Here is a 23,381-nt window from a genome sequence, read left to right as displayed (position 1 = left end):
ATAAATTTATTGTAAATAACAAGAAATAATCATTGTAAAAAAATAGGCACTCTATTGTTGAATTTTCGTCAGACCAACTAATCATCGTTCATTTTTTTAGGTTCAATGGGGAGACCTAAAGATTTACGCATATGGGAGCACTACCGTACTTTACCAAACAAGTCTGTTTCTTGCAAGCTTTGTAATAAGGTCTACAAATTCAGTAATGCTGCCAAAATGCTTCAACATCTTATCACTTGTCCAAAATCTCCAGAAACATTAAAAGACTCTATGAAACTTATAAAAGATAGCTCGTCCAAAACCAAAATGTCTGGACTGTCAGAGATAGAGACAAATGATTCTTTTATAAGCCCCTCGTCGTCTGCTAACACTACAATAAATGCTGAGTTTCAAGACACCGATGATCATATAAAAACAGAATTAGCGAGAGCTATATTTGTAACAGGGACGCCATTATCGATGGTGCAACATCCTTTATGGATACAATTTTTCGAAAAATTGCAACCAAAATTTAAAATACCTTCACGTAAAGCTTTAGCGACAAAATACTTAGATAAAATATATAGAGAAATGCGTTTTGAGTTAAATGAGGAACTAAATGCTTGTAGTTACTTACACCTTCAGTGCGATGGCTGGTCTAATTTAAGAAATGAAGGAATAATAAACTTTCTTATATCAAAACCTCAACCTGCATACGTTAAAAGTTTGAATACAGAAAGTAATCCTCACACTAGTGAATACCTTAGCCAAGAAGTTGAAAAAGTAATGAAAGTGTATGGAGCAAATAAGTTTCTTGTACTTATTGGCGATAACGCTAGAAATATACAAAAGGCATTCGAATTAACAAAACTCAAATATCCACATGTTGTTCCTCTCGGTTGCTGTGCACATATCCTTAACTTGTTGTGCCAAGATATTGTAAAGATACAAGAAGTAACTGTGTTTATTATGCAAGCCATAAATATAATAAAAACTGTTAAAAGGAGTCAACGATTAAGTTCCTTGTTGATAAAATCAAGGCAGGGTGAAGATTCTACACAAACACTAAAATTGCCTTGTGCTACAAGATGGGGAAGTCATGTTACTTCGTTAAAAAGTTTGAAAGCAAATAAGATAGCTTTGCAAATATTAACAGTTAGAGAAGATGTGGTAATTTCAAGAGATATTAAAGATTTAATTCTAAGTGATGATTTCTGGACGAAGACAGGGGAATGTATAAGTATTTTGGAACCAGTCACTGAAAGCATATTTTACTTAGAGAGCGACCAGAATCGTTTGCATCGCACATACATTACATTTAGAGATGTACAAGCTAAGATACGTTTTGCATTAAATGAGATTTCGACATTGAGCGAAGAAAGCAAACAGCAGATTCTAACATCAGTATCTTCAAGATGCAATATGGCAATGAGGCCAATACATTTTGCAGCATATATTCTAGACCCCAGGACTCTAGGAGTCGAACTTACTCAAGAGGAAGAACTTAAGGGTATGGAGTTTATCTACAATTTAAGCCAACACTTAAGTTTGTCAAATGTAATGGCAGATTTGGCGTGTTATAAAGCTAAAGAAAACTTTTGGGCCAGAGGATTTGTATGGAGCTCATTAGATAGCATTGAGCCCCTAATATGGTGGAAAGGTATTTGTGGTTCCACTGAGTTAAGCAAAGTAGCGATTCGTATTCTATCAGCTCCCTGTACTTCGGCAGCCACTGAGCGTTCCTTTAGTATCCAAGGCTACATACATAATAACAAAAGAAATCGACTTACAACTGAAAGAACTGAAAAAATTTCATTCATTTGTTATAACTGGAATCTTAAACATAAAGCTGAATGCGAGGACATTCAGTTTAATGAAGAAAATACCTTAGAAGCTTTCATTGAGCAAGTAAATGAACATAACAGTTTAGACGAAATAGAGCCTATCGAACCTATACAATTCATCGCTTGTAATAACTCTGAATCTGACAGTGATTGACTGTAGTTTTACATTTTACTTTCATCTCTTTCTTAATAAACTCAAAATCAAATTAAAAGTTTTTTATTCTGTAGGCTGCATAATAATATTGTCTATGTCCAGTATAGTGGACGTCTTGCGGCTGAGATGACGATGATGAAGTACAAAATCATAAACATTAAATTTGGGTGTTTATGGGGTTTAAACCCAATAAACCCAAAACACCCGGTTTTTACCCACCAGACTTTAAACCCACCCAGGTGGATTGCCCATCTCTAATTGTATGTATTTCCTCAGTTCGTGATCTCAGCTCGGCGCCTAGTCACGTACGCTAAGAAATAAGCATTGCCTAGGCCAAATAAGGTCACTTACTATCCTATAATACATGTAAAGCTCTTGTTTTGTTCTACATTTTACTAATACAAGATATCTTTATTCACTTGGGACGTTTTTTATGCAATACAAGCTGTATACCGCGGTTTCGCCCGTATAAATCATTACATAAAGTATATTACGTGGTAAGTTAGGATATAACCTATCCGCGTATCAAATTTTGTTCAAAACTGTTTAGTAGTTTTTACGTAAAAAAGTAACAAGCATATATCCATCCATTATTACTCACTGACCCATTGATTTAATTTGTGGTCCCAATGTGGAATAGGCCACGCTTCTTTTCTCGTCTGTCGTAAGAGGCGATGAAGGGAACTTGATGTTAGGGAGATTGGCAGCAGCAAGCCTAACTGCGTTTGCCAACCCGCCTACCAAGCATGACAAGTATTGGCAAAACACACTTTATGGGAAAGGAGTGGACAGTTAACGGCTGATATAATAATAGTAATATATTAGAAAAGAAGAAACGTTTCCCAACCCGTCTGCCAAGTGCGGAAATTACTGGCAAAACTCTACTTTTACACCAGAGGGAGACTTTGTATAAAAGTCGTTTGCTTGGCCACCTCTGTCCCATTCGTGATTCATAAAGCAGTTTTGTTTGCATGGCTGTGTTTCGGTTTGAAGGGCGGGATATGGCAGTGAATTTACAGGGTATAGAGGAATAACACCCGAGTCCTTAGGAATGGCAACGCATGGGGGGTACCATGGGCGAAACAGTATACTCTGTTATGTCCATGGTACTGCTCATGTTTATAGGCGACGGTTACCAATTTCCATCAGGTGAGCCGTCAGCTTGTTTACCATTTTTTTTATAGGTGATAATGAAATAGTAACCCCACCCGCGCTATCGGTATACACCGGCGGGGTACCAGTGAAGGATGGTAGATGAGGATGAAACAGGTCAGTTAGCCTATCGTGACGAATTCAACGAAAATTGTTCACGATGGTTTCCATGGGGGAACCACGTGGAGGTTGACCTGATAGAGCTGATATTGCTAGCAATGGGGCTGTCAAACTCCATTGCTAACAATCCCCCCCCCCTCTTGTTGACCATTGTAAGTTGCATAAAAAAAAAGCTCAGCAGTGGACAGTTAATGTCTGATATAATGATTAATTTAACCATGGTTTTAGTCGGTTTTGTTTAAAAAAATGTACTTGCCTTTACTACCTATGCATATTGCATCTACAATTCGGTGCACGAGTAAAGTGACTATGCAGGCGGGACAACGAGTCGGCTCGGATTGCGACCGGACCGGTCAACCAACTGGATCACAATATGCGTCCAGGCCCTGTACTGTTGCAACAATATAGCGCATTTGATATCCTATATGCATTTCAGACAATAACGAGAATCAAATATCGCGGCGCGACGGTTGGAACAATGCTTTGCGTTGTGAGGTCCAAGGTTCGATTCTCAGTTGGGTCAACTGTGGAAACGAACCTCTTTTTAAATTAGCTCGAGTCTAGGTCTTACTAGACAGAAGATTACTATTAGCTCTTCTATTGCAGTTGTTTATATATATATATATATATATATATATATATATATATATATATATATATATATATATATATATATATATATATATATATATTGTTGTGTATTTATGTGCTGTTATTTTTTAATGGATGATAATGAAATGAAATGGTAACCCCGCCCGCGCTAACGATATACGCTGGGGGGAAAGGGAATGTTAGTAATGGAGACTGAGAATCTCATTGTTAGCAATATACCCAAACAGGTCGACCTCCACGTGGTTCCCCCTGAAAACTATCATGATTAATTCCATGAATTCATCATGATGGGCTAACTGGCCTGTTTTCATTCTCATCTATCACCCTTCACTGGTGCTCCGCCAGCGTATCCCGTTAGCGCAGGCGGGGTTATATTCCATTTTTCACCCATCAAAAAAAAAAACGGTATACGCTGGCGGGGCAGTGAGGAATGATAGGTGAGAATGAAAAGACAGGTCAGTTAGCCCATCGTGATGAATACACCTGGAATTCGGCACGATGGTTTCCAGGGGCGACCACTGGGAGGTCAAACTGAGAGGGTATATTGCTAGCAATGGGACTGGTAGTTCGCATTACTAACAATCCCTCCCCCCCACAATAGGGCTGTTAGACATTATTATTATCAACTAGAGATTTCTTTATCCCTTTTTTGAACCCCATGCTTTTTTGTCTTTTAGAAAAACCTTGACAGGGAGCTCCTTAAAAAAGTTCTTAATATATATTGCATCTATCTACCCCGTAAATGATATAGCACGAAGATATCCGTAGACTTGCACTTACACAGCACGAGTCCAGATAGCGTTCATTATCATAAACATCGGGATTACGCCCACTATTGCATTATCCACACAATATGGTCTTTAAAGCTTAAACGTTAAGGTTCATAATACTTGGTTGTGCAACAGCATAATCTTGGCAACCGAGTTCAAGGACCTGCTTGGACGGCATGCGAAGTTGCTTCGTCGGACTTTTTGCAAAAGACTTTGCATTGTCCAATGTAAATAGAGCTCTTTGTTAGAAAAACACAGTGCGTTTTAAGAGGTCTTCTTATGTTGGGTGCAGCCTATAGGATTTACTGTCGTAAATTTTATTTTAACTTATTAAATTCGTAACAGAATAGAAATACTTTTTATTCGAATATAATATATTTAAATTTTTTATAGTTTTCAACCGACTTCGAAACAAAGAAGGTCCTCAATTCGGTTGTATTTTTTTGTATGTTTGTCACCTCATAACTCCGTCAATTGTGAACCGATTTGGAAAATTCTTTTTTTATCTGAAAGGATATACTTATAGATTGGTGCCATAGAAATTTTATCAAAATCGGTTCAGTAGTTTACCAGGGGGAGACTTTGTACAAAAGTCGATTGCTTGGGTACTTCTGTCCCTTTCGTGTTTCAACCGTAAAGCAGTTGTGTTTGCATGGCAGTGTTTCGGTTTGAAGGGTGGGATATGGCGTGAGTTTACAGGGTACAGAGGAATAACATCTGAATTCTCAGGAATGGCAACGCATGGGAGGTATCAAGGGCGAAACAGTATACTCTGTTATGTCCATGTAACTGCTCATGTCTATAGGCGACGGTTACCACTTTCCATCAGGTGGGCCGTCAGCTTGTTTGCCATTCTAAGTTGCATAAAAAATAAGGGGAGTTTTGCCGGTAGTTGTCACGCTTGATAGTTTGGCAATCGCAGTTAGTCTTTTATAGATGTTTTAAGAGGGATGCTGCTGTCCATCCCTCGAACGTTAAGTTCCCTTAGTCACGTCTTACGACACCCACGGGAAAGGAAGGGGTGGTCCATTCTATGCCAGAACTATACGGCTATTTCACTAATATATGTTTTTTTTTTAAATGGATGATAATGGAATGGTAATCCCACCCGCGCTATCAATATACACCGGCGGGGCACCAGTGAAGGATGATAGGTGAGGATGAAGTAGGTCAGTTAGCCCATCGTGACGAATTCAACAAGAATTGTTCACGATGGTTTCCAGGGGAACCACGTGGAGGTCGACCTAATAAGGCACATTGCTAGCAATGGGGCTGTCAAACTCCATTGCTAACAATCCCTTTCCCCCACTAATATATGTTAGTATTTTTATAAATAATACATTGAGGATAAATGGCGAAAAAATACACTTACGTTATCAAAGCAACCGTATGATTCATACTGACAGAACAAACAGTTTACGTGGTAATTCCAGAATGACAAGAAAAGCGCTAGACAGAGGGAGACTTTGTACAAAAGTCGTTTGCTTGGCCACCTTTGTCCTTTTCGTGTTTCTACCGTGAAGCAGTTGTGTTTGCATGGCTATGTTTTGGTTTAAAATGTGGGATGGCAACGCATGGGTGGTATCATTGGCGAAACAGTATACTCTGTTCTGTCCATGGTACTGCTCATGTCTATTAGGCGACGGTTACCACTATTATCGTCAGGTGGGCCGTCAGCTTTATATTAAAAAAGAATCTAACGAATTGAGAATTCGGAATTTTTATGTCTCCTTTTTTGCAAGTATTTAATTACAGCGTTCTTGTCGCACGTTACGTTCAGTGTGAATGAGCCTTTCATTGAATACATCTATACACATTATATCCTTTGACTTGCGACATCTATACATCAACATTCAGCCTGGGGCCATATAGAGACGATGTCAAGGCGGTTTGTACTTTCTAACTCAAGTTGTTTATCACAGGCCTCTGATGTCACTTAGTGTTTAAAGTTAATTTTTTTACGATACCTACTTTATGTGGTAAACAAGCCGACGGTTTGTTAGATGAAAAGTGATAACCATAGATTAATATTATATATATTGAGAGTGGTAACTATCGCCTATAATTTATATGAGATGGCGAAGGACATAGGCTATTTTTTATCTTGGTTTATGAATATTTATTTAAACTTCAATGTGCAATTATATAAGTGAGTGTACATATGACGGACTTAATACCTAACTGCGTTGCTATTATTTACTAGTCAGTAATGAGGAAGACACTAGGCATTTACAAATATATATATATATATATATATACACATATACACATATATACACACACACACACATATATATATATATATATATATATATATATATATATATATATATATATATATATATATATATATATATATATATATATAATATATATACGAGGTCTGTCGTTCGTATAAATGTTCTGGAATGCGAGAAAGAGAGAGAGAAAAAGGCCATTTAAGCGCAGGACCCCTTTTTTTTAACAATGCTTCAGTTCTGGTCTGACCGATTGCGGTAAACTGGCTTGTCACGCCATCTGTGAAGTTACCTATTTAACGAAACCCCGTCGGCATGGAGCCCGCTTCCGTTGAAGAGCAGCGCGTCGTAATCAAGTTTCTCTCGAAACTCGGCAAGAATGGCCGTGAATTTTTTGCCGATCTAATTCGATAAGACATCCGGGGAACCACGAACAAAAAAATCAAGAAAATCCCGCTCAAATGTCAAGACAATGTTGATTGTTTTTTTCGATGTTCGGGGGATTGTCCATCAAGAATTCGTCCCTCCAGGCCAGACAGTTGATGGAAAATTCTACGTCGATGTGCTCAGACGCCTCAAAGCTCGTGTGGCACGAGTTCGTCCAGAATTGGCGCGAGAGGGGCGTTGGATTNTTCACCACGACAATGCCCCTGCCCACACCTCTCTTGTTGTCCGTGAGTTTTTGAGTAAAAATTCCATTACGGTGACCGAACACCCCCCTATTCGCCGGATTTGGCCCCGTGTGACTTCTTCTTGTTCCCAAAAACCAAATTGGTACTTCGGGGGCGGCATTTGGCGGACATAAATGAGATAAAAAAAGCTACGACGGGGCAGCTGAGAAACCTACAACCAGAGGACTTTCAAGGAGCCTTCTCACAGTGGAAACGGCGTTGGCACAAGTGCATTATGTCACAGGGGGAGTACTTTGAAGGGGATAAAATTGATTTACCTGAATAATTGTAAAATAAAAATTTTAAAAAACTTTTATACGTACTTTCCGGACAAACCTCGTATATACTTATAATATGCAACTATAATTCTAACGTTGATAAATTAGAACAGCAGCTAAAATAATAAAATAAGGCAGAAAAATACCTACGACTGAAGCAAAAAATACAAATAAAAACAAAAACAGAGAGAGAGAGAGAAAAAGAGATTTAAAAGTTTTTTTTTAATTTAGGGAGTAGGTAAGATTTAAAAGTAGATGATGTAAAGAATATTTAGGAAGAGTGGGTAAAAGTTTAGTTCAGTTTTAGAGACAAGTTTAGGAAACAGCACCTCAAAATAGAATTTAGTGATATAAAAAATATAATTTTAAGATTTTCTTCAAAAAGTCTGAGAGGAGTCTTAATATATCAGCGGACACGGCAGTGCCTCCGCCAAGTCGGCACAGCCGTACCATCCGTTTCTCGAAGCGATTCACGACACTTTTAATACCCCTATAACGTTGTTGTGAACGAAGCAAGAAGTTTGTCCAATAACTAGCTATATTGCTCATATACCTAATAATTATACTTTAAAGTTTACGAATTATTGGTATTCAAACTTCTTTAATTTTGTCACTGATACTACTGATACTAATTGATCATCAAAATTTTAAGGTTGTGGGTGTTTAGTAATCATTCATTCTGACTCGTTCTTTCGAGCTCTCTTGCTCCCGCCACTCAGCACGTATAACACGTCGTCTCTTTATATATACTTTTAAAATAATAAATATTCAATTATACCAAGTGCCTTTGGACTTTATATCCACTACAACCTGCATACCATAGTAAGGTATATAAATACTATACAGTGGGCGAAAGGACTGTATGCTAATATGGAAACACGGTGTTTTTAGAAAGATAATATAATTATATAAAAAATATACATAGCAAACCAACGGAGCAAAAAAGTGACGAAACAAAAACTATACAGACACAGACTTCAAATTATAAACAAAACATCTTTTTAATAAAATTAAAAAAGAAACTAAAAAGGTGCGTCGTGCACAAGGTACTTCTTGCATTCTCCCAAACTTAAAATTTTGAATTGTAGTCAATGTTTAACCTAAAAAGGAAGAAAAAAATTAAAATTTCTGGAATTTTATTTTTAATTTTCTTTTAATTAACTATTAAAAATTACCTTCGTTCACTCAAATTCATTGCGCTTGTAGTTGACTATATATTTTATTAATAGAATATGTTGACGAGCAATTGCCAACTCATTATAATTATTATAGAAATAAATATGTATATATCCAATACGGTATACTATAAATATTGATAAGTAAGTAATTAAATAACTTTTTATAACAAAGTTGTTGAATAGGTACTTAAATATACTAAATAAAATAATTAATTTAGTTGGACTTGAGAGCTCACAACTTTTTGTAGTGAAGTGAAGTGTTTTTGCGTTGAGGGACTTGGCAATATTTTACATTTTATGTTTTTGTTGGGATAGTTATATTGACATAAAGCACTAAGCCTTAGGTTTTAGTACAGGTCCATTTGTTAAAACTTTCACAAAGTAAAAGTTGCTACATTGCAATTGTCTGGTCTTTCAGTTGTTTAGACATTGGAAGAGATTTAAAGCAATTGTTTAGAGAATGTTTTCGAATCGTAATATTTGTGTTTCGCATACACTTCATATTGGTCCCGACTGCCAGATGGTTAGCGTAGTTACTACTACCTACTGGTACTACTTACTACTACCTACCTACTGGTAGGTATTATTTGGCTGTGTGGTAATGCCTTTAATATTTAATTGTATTTGGATAAATCTTCAGAATTTTTTTATAACATAATGATGATAAACTAATATTTTTTTTATACAACTTAGAATGGCAAACAAGCTGACGGCCTTCCTGATGGAAAGTGGTAACCGTCGCCTATAGACATGAGTAGTACTATGGACATAACAGAGTATACTGGGTCGCCCATGATATCCCTTATGCGTTGCCATTCCTAATAACTCAGGTGTTTTATTCCTCTGTTTCCTGTAAGTTCACGCCATATCCCACCCTTCAAACCGAACCACAGCCATGCTTATAAGACACAAGACAATATCCAAATACGCTCCAATGTACTTACACTACAAAAGAACGGCGTATAAGTAAAATTGAAGTAATTTACAGAATTAGGAAGGGCGCGAAATAGGTCACAGACTGTTGCGCAGTAGTTATTGAGGACGCAGTCAAGGGCAGAGGGCTATGGCCCTTTTTGTGATGAGACGGAAGATTAGACGACAATAGGCCAGAGAGAGATGCAAGATGGGTGCAGTTGTTTTTGGTCAGAGTGAAAATATCTGTTGAATATGTTTGATTGCTTCTAAAGACAATATTCGTGCAAAATGTTGCGGTATTTGTGTTTGGGATGTTACGTCTCTACTTATTCGTAACTAGCTTGTGTACTTGTGGACTAGATGGCGTGCGTTCTGCGAGATGAAACTTATACCAGATTTTAAGTTAGACTTTCAGGAATACAACTGTAAAGATCGTATTCTATTTGGTATTGAAGTTTTTGCGTGATACCGGAACAAACATGTAGTCAGAGGGATAATGATTCTAATAAATGATTGTTTTGGGTTCGTTTGTTCTTAACAATGATATGACGATGACATATCATTTAGTTATAATTTTATCACCTATAATAATAAGTTAAGGAGTTAGTAAGATTTGTATACCTCCCCCCTTGGGGGGGCTTTGCCAATAGTTGCCAGGCTTGGCAGTTAAGTTTTTTGTTTTGTGAAAATGGCATGATGAGCTCGTCTGCGCTATCGGTATACACTGGCGAGGTACCAGTGAGAGGTGATAGGTGAGGATGAAAAGGCAGGACAGTTAGCCCATCGTGACGAATTCAACGATAAATTAGTCACGACAATTTCCAGGGGAAACCGCGTGGTAGTCAACCTGATAGGTTGTATTGATAGCAATGGGGACTAACCTCCCCATTACTAACAATCCCTTCTCCCTGACAGGTGAGTTGACAACTGCAGTTAGGCTTCTGATGATATTTAAAGAAATGCTACTGCTTATTCCTCGGTCATTAAGTTCTCTTAGTCGCCTCTTACAGCACCCACAGGAAGGGGGGAAAGGGATTGTTAGTGATGGAGACTAGGAGTCACATTGCTGGCAATATACCCAACCAGGTCGACCTCCTCGCGGTACTCCCTGGAAACTATCATGGTTAATTCCTGATAAATTTATCATGATGGGCTAACTGGCCTGTTTTCATTCTCATCTATCGCCCTTCACGGGTGCTCCGCCGGCGTGTCCCGTTGGCGCGGGCGGGGTTACCATACCATTTTCACCCATCAAAAAAAGCATCCACAGGAAAGATAGAGGTGGCCTATTCTATGCCGGAACCACGTTGCAATTCAGAAAAATAGGGATTCTAAATTTAGGTGATCGATAGCTAATCGATCGATCGATGGCTAATAAATTCAAATAGATCGATATTGGAATTGAGAACTCACACTCTTGAATTGCGTCACTTGTCACTAACGACGTAATGGTTCCATACTGTTCTGAGAGATGCATATTGGTGCAACTTGCTAATGCAAACTGTTGTAAACCGATCCTAATTGTAGCTAATTCCTAATTGTTATTACATGAGTGCAGTATTAAATTGTCATTAGCAATAGATTTGGATTGAGATCGATGTTGGATTCGAGAGTTATCCTACTGTTTGTTTGTTTGTTTGTTTATTGGTTATTATTATAATTTAATTGATTTCTATTTGTATAAAATTTGTTATTTTCTTTTGTTTGTTTTGTTTTGATTTCTTTTGTTCTTGTTTTGTGCGCTACTGTGTGGGCCGCGTGCTTCTTCGATTAAATTATTTCTTTCTTTCTTTCTTTCTTTCTTCATATAATGATATTTTTTTATAATACTTATAAAATATTGCGTTGTTTTGACATACATATCATGCGTACATAACATTACACCTTTTTAAACTAGATGGGTAAAGTTGCAACCCAAGTTTGCACGTGAACTCTTGTTTACTACGTTGTATAACGCGAAGTCTTCCGCAGTATCATCACAAAACCGGTATGACAGGGGTTGATGTACCCTACGTTGTTAAATATTATAGTTATATTTAAAAATAAGAATCGGTTATTTTGTCCATTGTTATAATAATATATGTTTAGAATCCCATAACTTGTTCAGTCACGAAACTTGGTCAGGGAAGACTTCTTTAATATTTTTTTTAACAATTGAATTGAAGAAATTTATAAAAAAAATTATCCTGACTGTAACACAGAGTATTTATTTATTTTACACTTTATTGCACCAAGTAAAAAGAGAAATAACAAATACAGTAAATATTAATGAGAAGTGATACAGAAGGCGGCCTTATCGCTGAGCAATCTCTTCCAGACAACCTTTGGGTAGAGGACATTGAGAAAGAGACAAAGACCTAATTTAATTAAAACAAATTTAGTGGCTACAGAGTAATAGAAGTTTTTTTTAATGGGTGATAATGGAATGGTAACCCCGCCTGCGCTATCGGTATACCACCAGTGAGGGATGATAGGTGAGGATGAAAAGACAGGTCAGTTAGCCATTCATGACGAAACCAATGATAAATTAGTCACGATAGTTTCCAGAGGGAACCTGATAGGGTACATTGACAGCAATGGGCACTAACCTCCCCATTACTAACAATCTCTTCTCCCCCGAGAGTAATAGTTATCTTCTAGCAGAGATATATATATATATATATATATATATATATATATATATATATATATATATATATATATATATATATATATATATATATATATATATATATATATATATATATATATATATATATATATATATATATATATATATATAAAGATTATTTATCTAAATCTTTGATAACATTTTTGCACGATTACTTCATTTAATCACCTTGTAGATACCGACTTAATGTCGGTAAAGGTAAAGGTAATCATGTCTCGATTAGATTATCAAGTAATATATTGATTGTCGAACACATGTGCAATATTGCAACTGCAAATCTTGCAATTGATAAATGAAGTAGATACGTAGAAACACTTACCACTTCCTAGGCCACCGGTGTTAGGTTTTTTTTTATAGGTGATAATGAAATAGTAACCCCACCTGCGCTATCGGTATACACCGGCGGGGCACCAGTGAAGGATGATAGGTGAAGATGAAACAGGTCAGTTAGCCCATCGTGACGAATTCAATAAGAATTGTTCACGATGGTTTCCAGGGGGAACCACGTGGAGGTTGACCTGATATTGCTAGCATTGGGGCTGTCAAAATCCATCTAAAAATCTCTCCCCCCACCGGTGTTAAGTTAGGTTGACTGGAAGAAATCTCTTTTAGACATAATTTCGCCTTTGCTTACTTTGTTTTGTTACTTTGATTTGTTGTTATTATTGTATGTTTTAGTGGAATAAAGAATATATAGTAAATAAATGGTCTGAATTTCAGTACTCATCTGTTAAGAAAAAATAAATTTTGTATGATATTTATTATTATTATTAAAGACGGGTTTTTTTTTCAGATAGAAATACTTGTGACACTGCGACCTTTCCATGATCATCAATCATGATCTGTGTCGCACTCACGAGAAATTTGTGTAAACTCATTTACATATGTACTTTCTTTTTGTTTGTTTTTTTTTTGTATATGTTTCTTTAAATTCTTTGAATATGTAGCAGTAGCTGATGTTATTTGTATTTTGTAAGTGATGCAAATAAAATTATATATCTATTTATGTATGTTTTGTGCTCGCCCTTTTTGTAAGGTTCGTCGCTAATTCCTATCATCAATGGTAGGAATTTTAAGATGTTTTTTTGTTGCGACGTTTTTTATCTCCTCAGGATATCGAGTGTGTTTTCCAAAGGAGGATATCGTTTATGTATGTATTTATGTCGAGTGGGCTACAGCAACTATATATATATATATATATATATAATATATATATATATATATATATATATATATATATATATATATATATATATATATATATATATATATATATATATATATATATATGCACTTTTTTGGTTATAGTTACCCATATATTTGGATTAACCTTACTATTTGATCGATTTGACAAATTATTCTTTCGTTTGTTTTTAACAAAGAGAAATTTGTTTGTGTATATATAAAGAGACTGATAGATTTATTTAAATGGATGAAAATGGAATGGTAACTCCGTCTACGGTAACGGTATACGCTGGCGGGAAACCAGTGAGGGAAGATAGGTGAGGATTGCTTCATCCTCAGATCAGTTCAGGTCAGTTGGCCCATCGTGATGAATTCATCAAAAATTAACCACGATCGTTTCCAGGGAGGACCACGTGAAGGTCGACCAGACAGGGTATATTGCTAGCAACGAAAGTGGTAGTCCGCATTACTAACAATCCCTTCCCCTCCAGAGACTGATAGTTGTTCACATAGGATCATTCTCGAATACCATCAGAAAGCACCAAAGCTCAACCCGTCTACGAGCCGTCTACAGCTACACGTGGGATTGTACAACGCATGCGCCCGGCGCCCGAGCCTCCTCTCACGGAGGTCTGCCAGCCAGTATCGAGCGAGCCTCCACACAGAGTGGTCATGTCGCAATGTCTGACGGCCGCGACTCACCGTCGCAGAGCGGCCTTCGCGACCGCGTCAGTTTCTTCGAAAAAGTTTGGACCGGACAAACTAGCAGCGACACCGTGGACGCGATCACAGATGTAGACGAGTTAGAGCGGCGTATCCAACAACGTAAACGACGTCCCGATTCGCCGAAAATCGAAGTCAAGTTGAAATCTACGCGCGACACGGAATCTCCTGTTAGGAGTTACGAATCATTCATACCTAATTTGAAATTGAGGCATGTTGAGCCCGAGGATATAGAGAAAGTAGAGCGGCAGATCGAAGAGGGCGATCTGACCGCTGGGGTTCGTTATGTTAAGTTTGAAAGAGTGACAGTCAAGAGGACTGTCACAGAGAGTAGAGAGGAGAGGGCTGAATCGCCGCAGCACGAGTGGTACTCTGAGTACAAACAGCAGACGTTACATACAGCGCCTAGGAAGGATTACCTCAGGAGCAAATCGGAATACGACTCTCACATTGCAGAAATTCGCGGTGAGTGGTATTCCCTAAGTGGTGTTACCAGCAAACTTACAACAAATCACTTTTAGTTAAGTTATCAAAAAAAGAAGTAATTATATATCGAGAGAGGAGATATCTAAGAAACTTTAAAGATATGTTTAATTTAAATACATGCTTATGCACTTTATCATACTTTAAAGTATGCACTTTTAAATGCGTTTACATTTCTAGAATGTGACCAAATTTTGCCAATTGCCACCACTTCCATTTACAATTTAGAAACCGCTTATACATATGTCCAATGTTTGAGTATTTTAATCAAGTTTATTGTTAATTTAACTAAGTATTGTCCCTAGTATCTGGTAGGTATTTAATGTCAAAAGGTCGCGACCTTGATAATACAGAGTAAACAACGTTACGTAACACTATCCAAGTTATAATGGATGGCGTCTACAATAAATAGCTTATATTCTTTTTCGAGAATTTGACTTGGGTATTTGACTTTTTTTTGTTTACAAGAAGAGTAAAAGTAATGAATGAATGGTAACTTCAATTGCTCGAATACAGGTCAATAGGGGGGGAAGGGATTGTTATTAATGGGGTCAAATAGCCCCATTACTAGCAATATATCCTGTCAGGTCGACCTCCACGTGGTTCCCCCTGGAAATCATCGTGAACAATTCTTGTTGAATTCGTCACGATGGGCTAACTGGCCTGCTTCATCCTCACCTATCATCCTTCACTGGTGCCCTGCCAGTGTATACCGATAGCGCGGGCGGGATTACCATTCCATTATCACCCATTAAAAAAAAATACAGGTCAATACATTAGAAATATTTAATGTTACAAGTCTCTCTACATTCAACCGTGTGGCGTGCAAATGTTTCATTTGGAACATGTTCTTAAAATTTTATATTAAAATAGTCTTCGAGTGAATAAAAACATTTTAAAATAAGCCAATTGTAAAGATTTTCATTAAATTTTTTGTCTGTCACATCTTTGTATTTTGTGGGTAATTAATTAACTGCCATGTAGTAACAAATCTTGTACAATATCTGTCGAGGCACTATAAGTAGCCTCTGTGCAACATTTCTCCTTAATAAACACTTAATCAAATTATTCTTGTTTCTATTATCTTCGAAGAGAATTGTAATTATGTAGATTACTTAATTAAATTTAAATAAAACAGTAGGCAAAGTAACTGTAGTATAAATACTTATATGTATTTATACAATTTTCTTTCCTTATTCATTCTTTTCCTAATTACTGTTTGCTAATTATTTATTAATAGGGAATTTTAGTTAGTTTATTTCTAAACAATGCAAACAAAAAAGCATCGCTTTATCGGGTTTTGTGTTGTGCTTTTCAATCGACTACAAATTTCTTCCGATTACTAATTAATATGTAGTAAATAAATAAGAAGGAAAAATAGAAGACAAAAGTCGATTGCTTGGGTACCTCTGTCCCATTCGTGTTACAACCGTGAAGCAGTTGTGTTTGCATAGCTGCGTTTCGGTTTGAAGGGTGGGATATGGCGTGAATTTACTGGGCACAAAGGAATAACACCTGAGTCCTCAGGAATGGCGACGCATAGGGGATATCATGGGCGAAACAGTATACTCTGTTATGTCCATGGTACTGCTCATGTCTATAGGCGACGGTTACCACTTTCCATCAGGTGGGCCGTCAGCTTGTTTGCCATTCTAAGTTGTATAAAAAAAAGGCAAAAGAGGAAGGGGAAGACCGAGGAATAACTACATGGGACAGATAAAAGAAACACTAGGTGTCAAGTCGTATAGGGAGGTCAAGGATATGGCCTGGGATAGAGCTGGCTGGAGGAAGATGCATGAATTAGTTGCACCGACAAGAGGAAACTCTTAAATGAGAAGAAGATTTAACTAAGTAATATTAAAAATAATTTACAGTTTAATAAAACATTAAATCTCTTAATAAATTAAAAAAAAAAACACTACAATACTACATAATTGTGTACTGGGGGCCTACCACGAAATGATATTCCGAAGTTTCGGACTCAATTTCGTGTTTTCATTCATACCTAAATTGGCCTAGTAAATGGAGCTCAACATTTCGTTTGTCATAAATCCTACCATAAAAGTCCAAAAGAATAATATTTTAATATTCTTAATGTTTTTAAACGGTCAGTATTATGCAATTTTAACATCAAATTTGTGTTTCGTTCGGCTCCGAAAATACGGAAAACATTTCATGGTAGGCCCTCTGAACTATGCTGTTTCATGTGAGATTTCAAGAAGTATGCGGTTAGTAGACCTCACAGGGCTTCGTCAGTAAACAGTAGATCCTGCGTCTAGTCAACTCGGCCATCTCGGGGGGAAAGGGATTGTTAGTAATGAAGACTGAGAATCCCATTGCTAGCAATATACCCAACCAGGTCGACCTCCTCGCGGTTCCCCCTGGAAACTATCATGGTTAATTCCTAATGAATTCATGTTGATGGGCTAACTGGCCTGTTTTCATTCTCATCTATCACCCTTCACTGGTGCTCCGCCAGCGTATACCGTTAGCGCAGGCGGGGTTACCATACCATTTTCACCTATCAAGTCGGCCATCCCTGCTATAGGGTATTTACGAAACATCTCGATGTTATTCAGCGCTTGCTTGACCAGTCGTTTTTTTTGCGAAGCAATTATATATTTTTAATTCTATTACATAGATATACGATAATGTAAGTACATGTTGCGAATATTTTTTATTGGTAATGACCACTAATAATGTCTTGTTTAGTAAATTAATTGGATAGGTACCTACATACGTACGTGGGTTATGTTCATTCATTGTAATTAGCTATGTCTCGTAAATGACATCATTTGAATTACAAATATGTTACGTCACGTGACCGCAGATGATCATGCAACTTTACTTGCAGCTTGCTTTATTACATTATATAGATAGAGCCTTTCTTCTCATTTAAGAGTTCCCTCTTGTCGATGCAACTAATTCATGCATCTTCCTCCAGCCAGCTCTATCCCAGGCCATATCCTTGACCTCCCCATATGACATGAAACCTAGTGTTTCTTTTATCTGTCCCATGTTGTTATTCCTCGGTCTTCCCCTTTCTCTTTTGCCCTCTATATTTCCTTCTACTATGCTCTTTAAAAAATCGTCATGTCGTATAAGGTGGCCCAGCATTCTGCCTCTTCTATTCTGTATTTAGATAGAGTGTCTCCATACAAATGTTTCGAGAAAAACTGGTCAAATTTTTTATACAATTTTGCGTGATAAATAATTATTAGTGATTCCTTTCTCTTAGTCGCTTTTTACGACACTCACGGGAAAGGAAGGGGTGGCCTATTCTGTGCCGGGACCACACGGCGAGTGTTTTCCGTATATTATTTATAAAATAGTATCACGAGGCGAGAGAGATATCTTTGAGTTAGTTACATTTAAACTTTCGTATGTTTTTACACATATTTTAAATTCACAATTGGAACTTAACGCGACCCGGTTATATGGCAAAGCAAGCTCCCCTATCTCTTGCATTGAAACTACTCAATGATATTTTGAGCCAGTATCCGCAATTGGATGTATTTGCCTCCGACTTGCTGGAGTTTCGTCGGGTGACCACAGAGTATTTGTGTTCAGACGTTTTTTTGTTCGAGTTAAATCTTTTTTATATTATTTTTGTTATTTTTGTGTAATATTCCTTTTTATATGTTATTGTACTCGTGCTTTCCTGGGTGAGCGTATTGGAAGACTGTAAGGCTCACCCAGTGGATGTAATAAATAAATAAATAAGTAAATATTACTTACATGGTGAAATGCTTATGTTCAGCAGTGGACTGATAACTGACATAATGATGATGATTTTTATATACAACTTAGAATGGCAAACAAGCTGACGGCCCACCTGATGGAAAGTGGTAACCGTCGCCTATAGACATGAGCAGTACCATGGACATAACAGAGTATACTGTTTCGCCCATGATACCCCCATGCGTTGCCATTCCTGAGGACTCAGGTGTTATTCCTCTGTACCCAGTAAATTCACGCCATATCCCACCCTTCAAACCGAAACACATCCATGCAAACACAACTGCTTCACGGTTGAAACACGAATGGGACAGAGGTATCCAAGCAATCGACTTTTGTACTAAGTCTCCCTCTGGTAATTACCTATATATCTTACATTAAGGTGAATTAAAAATATCTTTCAGTTGCATAGTTCTCTGAATATGTTATCTCTTTTCTCTTTCTCTCGTTCTTTCCTCCTTTTCTTATGCCTCGATTAACCTGTAAATAGGCTTCATTGTCTCACTCCCAATCATCCACTGCTTGATGTGATTACAATGGCTCGCCAATATGTGGTTCCTAGACAATATACCATTATAATTTACATTACTATACGACTATATGGCGATAGTGCGCACGCGCAGCGCAGGTGTGGCGGTTTATGGCTCGTTGGGGTGACCATCGGTTGTGATTTTATCGAGATAAATTATTTTGTGTAAATAGAATGAAAAAAATAATTACTATTTTTTATTTTATTACACAGCATTGTAACTTATATCCACAGTACAGATCTTGCACTGTGGGTGTTAGACATACTTAAATACTGTTTTTAACTCAATCAGACCTTAATACATATAGAAATAATTATATATAAATTTATTTATTTAAACTTAAACACAGTAAGCACACAGTAAGTTTAAGCACAGTAAAATTCTATGTACATATGGCGGACTTAACATCGGACGGTGTTCTCTATCAGTCAACCATTGGGCAAACCGAGAAATACGTAGGCGGTGCATTTTTGAATAGAGAAAAAATAAAACAATATTTGATATATTCATATAATATAAACATACACATAATATATTAAATAAATAAATATATACATACAATAAATACATAAAATATTAGTATATAAAACAATTAAATAAAACAACTGCAATAGAAGAGCAAATAGTAATCTATGACTCAAACTGTGTAACCAGCAGGAGAAGCTTAAAGGGGAAGTGATTTTTCTAAGAAATAGGTGCACAATTTATGTTTTAAAGTTGGCTTGCTTAGGGTAGATCTTATGTTGTAATCTTATCTTATAAATGCATAAACAATATTTCCTAATTATCGTAAAATATTAATTTACTAGTTATGTTTGAATTAACTTATTTTGTACATAGGTAATTTTTTTTATATAACTTTGAATGGCAAACTATCTAACTGCCCACCTGATGGAAAGTGGTACTCGTCGCTTATAGACATGAGTATTACCGTGGACATAACAGAGTGTACTGTTTCGCCCATGATACTCCCCATTCGTTGCTATTCCTGAGGACTTAGGTGTTATTCCCTTGTACCCTATAAATTCACTGCCATATCCCACCCTTCAAATCGAAACACAGCCACACACGTAATGTGACTGGTACACAGAAAATGTAATATAGATGCAATTTTTTTTTATTAATATCAGTCAAGTAATGTCATTGCGTTCAAATATCAGCTACGTGACAAGAATCATGACATTTTAAATAACAATGACTTTTAATTCAAGTAAACTTAATTATAAGTATTTTTAAGTAGTCATTTATACAATATTTTGCATTCGTCGACACATTTACATTCCTGTGTCAAGACTGTGTTATATTTAGAATCATCGTCATCGCCTCTATCAGCGAGCAACTTAATCATTCCAACTTAATTATCAAGTGACCATCGTGACATCACATTTACCCTCAATAAAACTTGTTTAGCGTATAAAAAATATACCTAATTATTGTTACATAGTTCTGGTTACTATACAGTATTTGTAAATGTGTAAATAAACTAACTTCAAATAAATACGATGATTAATTAATTTACTATTTATTGCACCATTTAAAGAATAATATAAAAGCAATATATTCCTTTTTTTATTGTACACAAACATAATATATTAAGAAAAAAATTTTAAAAGTAAAGTACAAACCTTTTCAAGTAATTAAATTGTTAAGTATATATATATATATATATATATATATATATATATATATATATATATGTGTGTGTGTGTGTCTTTATATATATATATATATATATATATATATATATATATATATATATATATATATATATATATATATATATATATATATATATATATATATATATATATATATATATATGGCAGACTGGCATAAAACATCACCAAAGCCTAGCTGCGATTGCCAATCCGTCAGCCAAGCGTGGCAACTACTGCCAAAACCCCTCTAGAGAGCCAGTTCACCAGTGGACAGTTAAAAGCTGATATGATGATTTACTATTTAAAATAATCAGTTAAGTGCAAGTTGACTTCATATATTGGACGGATGGATGGACAAATACGCATCATAAGAATTTTGATACATTGTTTTAATACGAAAAAATCAACTTAAAATTTGTATGAGAAGATTTGTACCAGGAATAATTCTAATCTGTGTTAAAAAGATGGTTACATCATTGTCAATGAAGCGTGTCGGATCCGACCACAGGTTGAGGTTTGGGAGCAGCTCAGCTCACTAGCTAATGGCGGTCAATCTCACATGTCTATTATGACAAAATTGTATAATGCTTTTATATATTTATTTACACTGTATTCTAAAAATAAGGAATCCTATAAGTAATTAAGGTGAAGTAATACAAAAGGTCATATCCTTAAGCAATTTCTTTCTTCTTTCAAATAGAATTATCTGTAAAAAGATAGGTTATTTATTAGCTTAGATTGTATAGATAGAGCATTGAGCATCAAAAATGGGTCAACTTTTTGTCAGTTAATTGTCAAATTAGCTGACTAATATTTTATCAGTATTCTATATATTTACGCATAAAATGTATCTTGACGTATTATTTAATAAATAAAATGAGTGTTTACGCATTTAAAATATGTAGAATTTATGCGACAAAATAAATATAGTAGTTATATAGGAATCACTCATAAATAATTAATTAAGCAAAATTGTATGAAAAGTTTGACCCATTTTTCTCGAAGTATTTGTATCCAGACACTCTATCTATATAGTCTATGGTTTAGTTTAGTTTTAATTATTTTTTTACTTCACTCATAGATTAGGCATAGACCTATACTCTACTACTTCATCTATGTGTAGTATTTGGTACAGAGCAAGTAATCGTTACTAGATTTCAAGAGTTGGCACTATCCTTATATTGACGAAATTCGAAAATTAATTCATGTGACCATTTAGAAGCATCAATACAATAAAACAAATAAATAATCAATATACCTTCATTCAAAATGTCTTGTTTGTTGTCTCATAACTCCGTCAGTTCTAAAGCGATTTGAAAAAATCTTTTTTATCTGAAAGGATTTACAGATTAGTTTAAGAAATAAATGGGTTTGTAATAATTGAAATCGGTTTTATTGTGACACAGTTTTTAATTATGAAATATATTCGTATCAAGAAATTTATTATATAGATAAATCTCTGTGTAATTTATGTTCTTGTAGTTTTTATATATATAATATAATAGTGTCTACTTATTTAAATATTTATAGCTTTTACTTAACTATTCGTTTACGCGTTACATTTATACCGAATGATGTTTAGTCAAATTAGTATGCAAGCACCGTAAACTGTGTTATTAACACGGGATGACATCACCGTTCGTTTCTGTCTAACCGCGTTATCGCCGGTTCAAGAGCAAGACCCACTGATACGAGTTTTTTTATGTTTATTATGAATTTCGCTATACTATCGCGGAATTATCTGTGCTGTTCTGCTTTTATAATCGATTTAACATACGTAAGTTCTATATTTAAACGTTTAATCACAGTGCAATGGAAAATATTTATTAAAAAAAGAGCAATAATAAAAAAATATAAAAATTAATATGTGATTATCTATGAATGAAGGTTTTCGGGTAGAAAAGAGATTATTAAAGAGATTATTGAATTGATTTGAAGAGTATAAACGTGCACACACAATATACTCACACACACACCCGATACAATACACCCGAATGCATTCAACGCCATCTACTAAAATAAGTAGAATTTGTAATTATTAAACAACTGTAACATATATATTTTTTTTTATAAATAAATACTAATTAATATTTATTTATTTTATATTTAAGAGTTTCTTCTTGTCGGGCAACTATTTTATGATATAATAATAATAATAATAATAATAATAATAACATAGAATGCATCACCCGAAATCGTCAATGAGATATCCCGCGGAATATTGTTAAGCGTTAAGACCATGCACAACCGCGAGATTGACAGCCTCAGGACATAAGAAAAGAGACGAGGGTTTGCATAGAGAGGTCATAGAATGTGACAAAAAACCCGAAGTCTTGGGTACCTCTCAGCGGGAGGCCGTATGGAAAGAGAAGGAGTTTCAAAGCCCTTCACGGGCCGTAATATGTTCGGTGATCTCTTCGGAGAGACCGAGGGTTTTGATTATCTATGAATGAAGGTTTCTGTCGAGCATGTCGCCAGAAGTC

The 23,381-nt window shown here is 35.8% G+C and overlaps 1 protein-coding gene across 7 annotated transcripts in view; it reads left to right on the top strand.

Moving 5' to 3' along the window:
- Positions 1-23,381, top strand: part of LOC113512474 (muscle-specific protein 300 kDa) — a 232,148-nt gene that overhangs the window by 56,943 nt on the left and 151,824 nt on the right. For 5 of the 7 annotated variants that reach the window (XM_052899079.1, XM_052899081.1, XM_052899077.1 and 2 more), the window contains exon 1: positions 14,397-14,954. The exons of 1 other annotated variant lie outside the window; for it this stretch is intronic. In XM_052899079.1, the coding sequence (XP_052755039.1) occupies positions 14,447-14,954 (508 nt within the window). In that variant the 5' untranslated portion in view covers positions 14,397-14,446. Of the gene's footprint in view, positions 1-14,396; positions 14,955-23,381 lie in introns of those variants that run through there. One more of the 7 variants, XM_052899083.1, reaches the window with a different exon arrangement.

This window comes from Galleria mellonella, unplaced genomic scaffold (genome assembly GCF_026898425.1).
Source record: "Galleria mellonella isolate WM207_F2 unplaced genomic scaffold, CSIRO_AGI_GalMel_v1 utg56, whole genome shotgun sequence".
In the NCBI taxonomy this organism is placed as follows: domain Eukaryota; kingdom Metazoa; phylum Arthropoda; class Insecta; order Lepidoptera; family Pyralidae; genus Galleria; species Galleria mellonella.
This window is presented reverse-complemented; position numbering and strand designations above follow the sequence as displayed.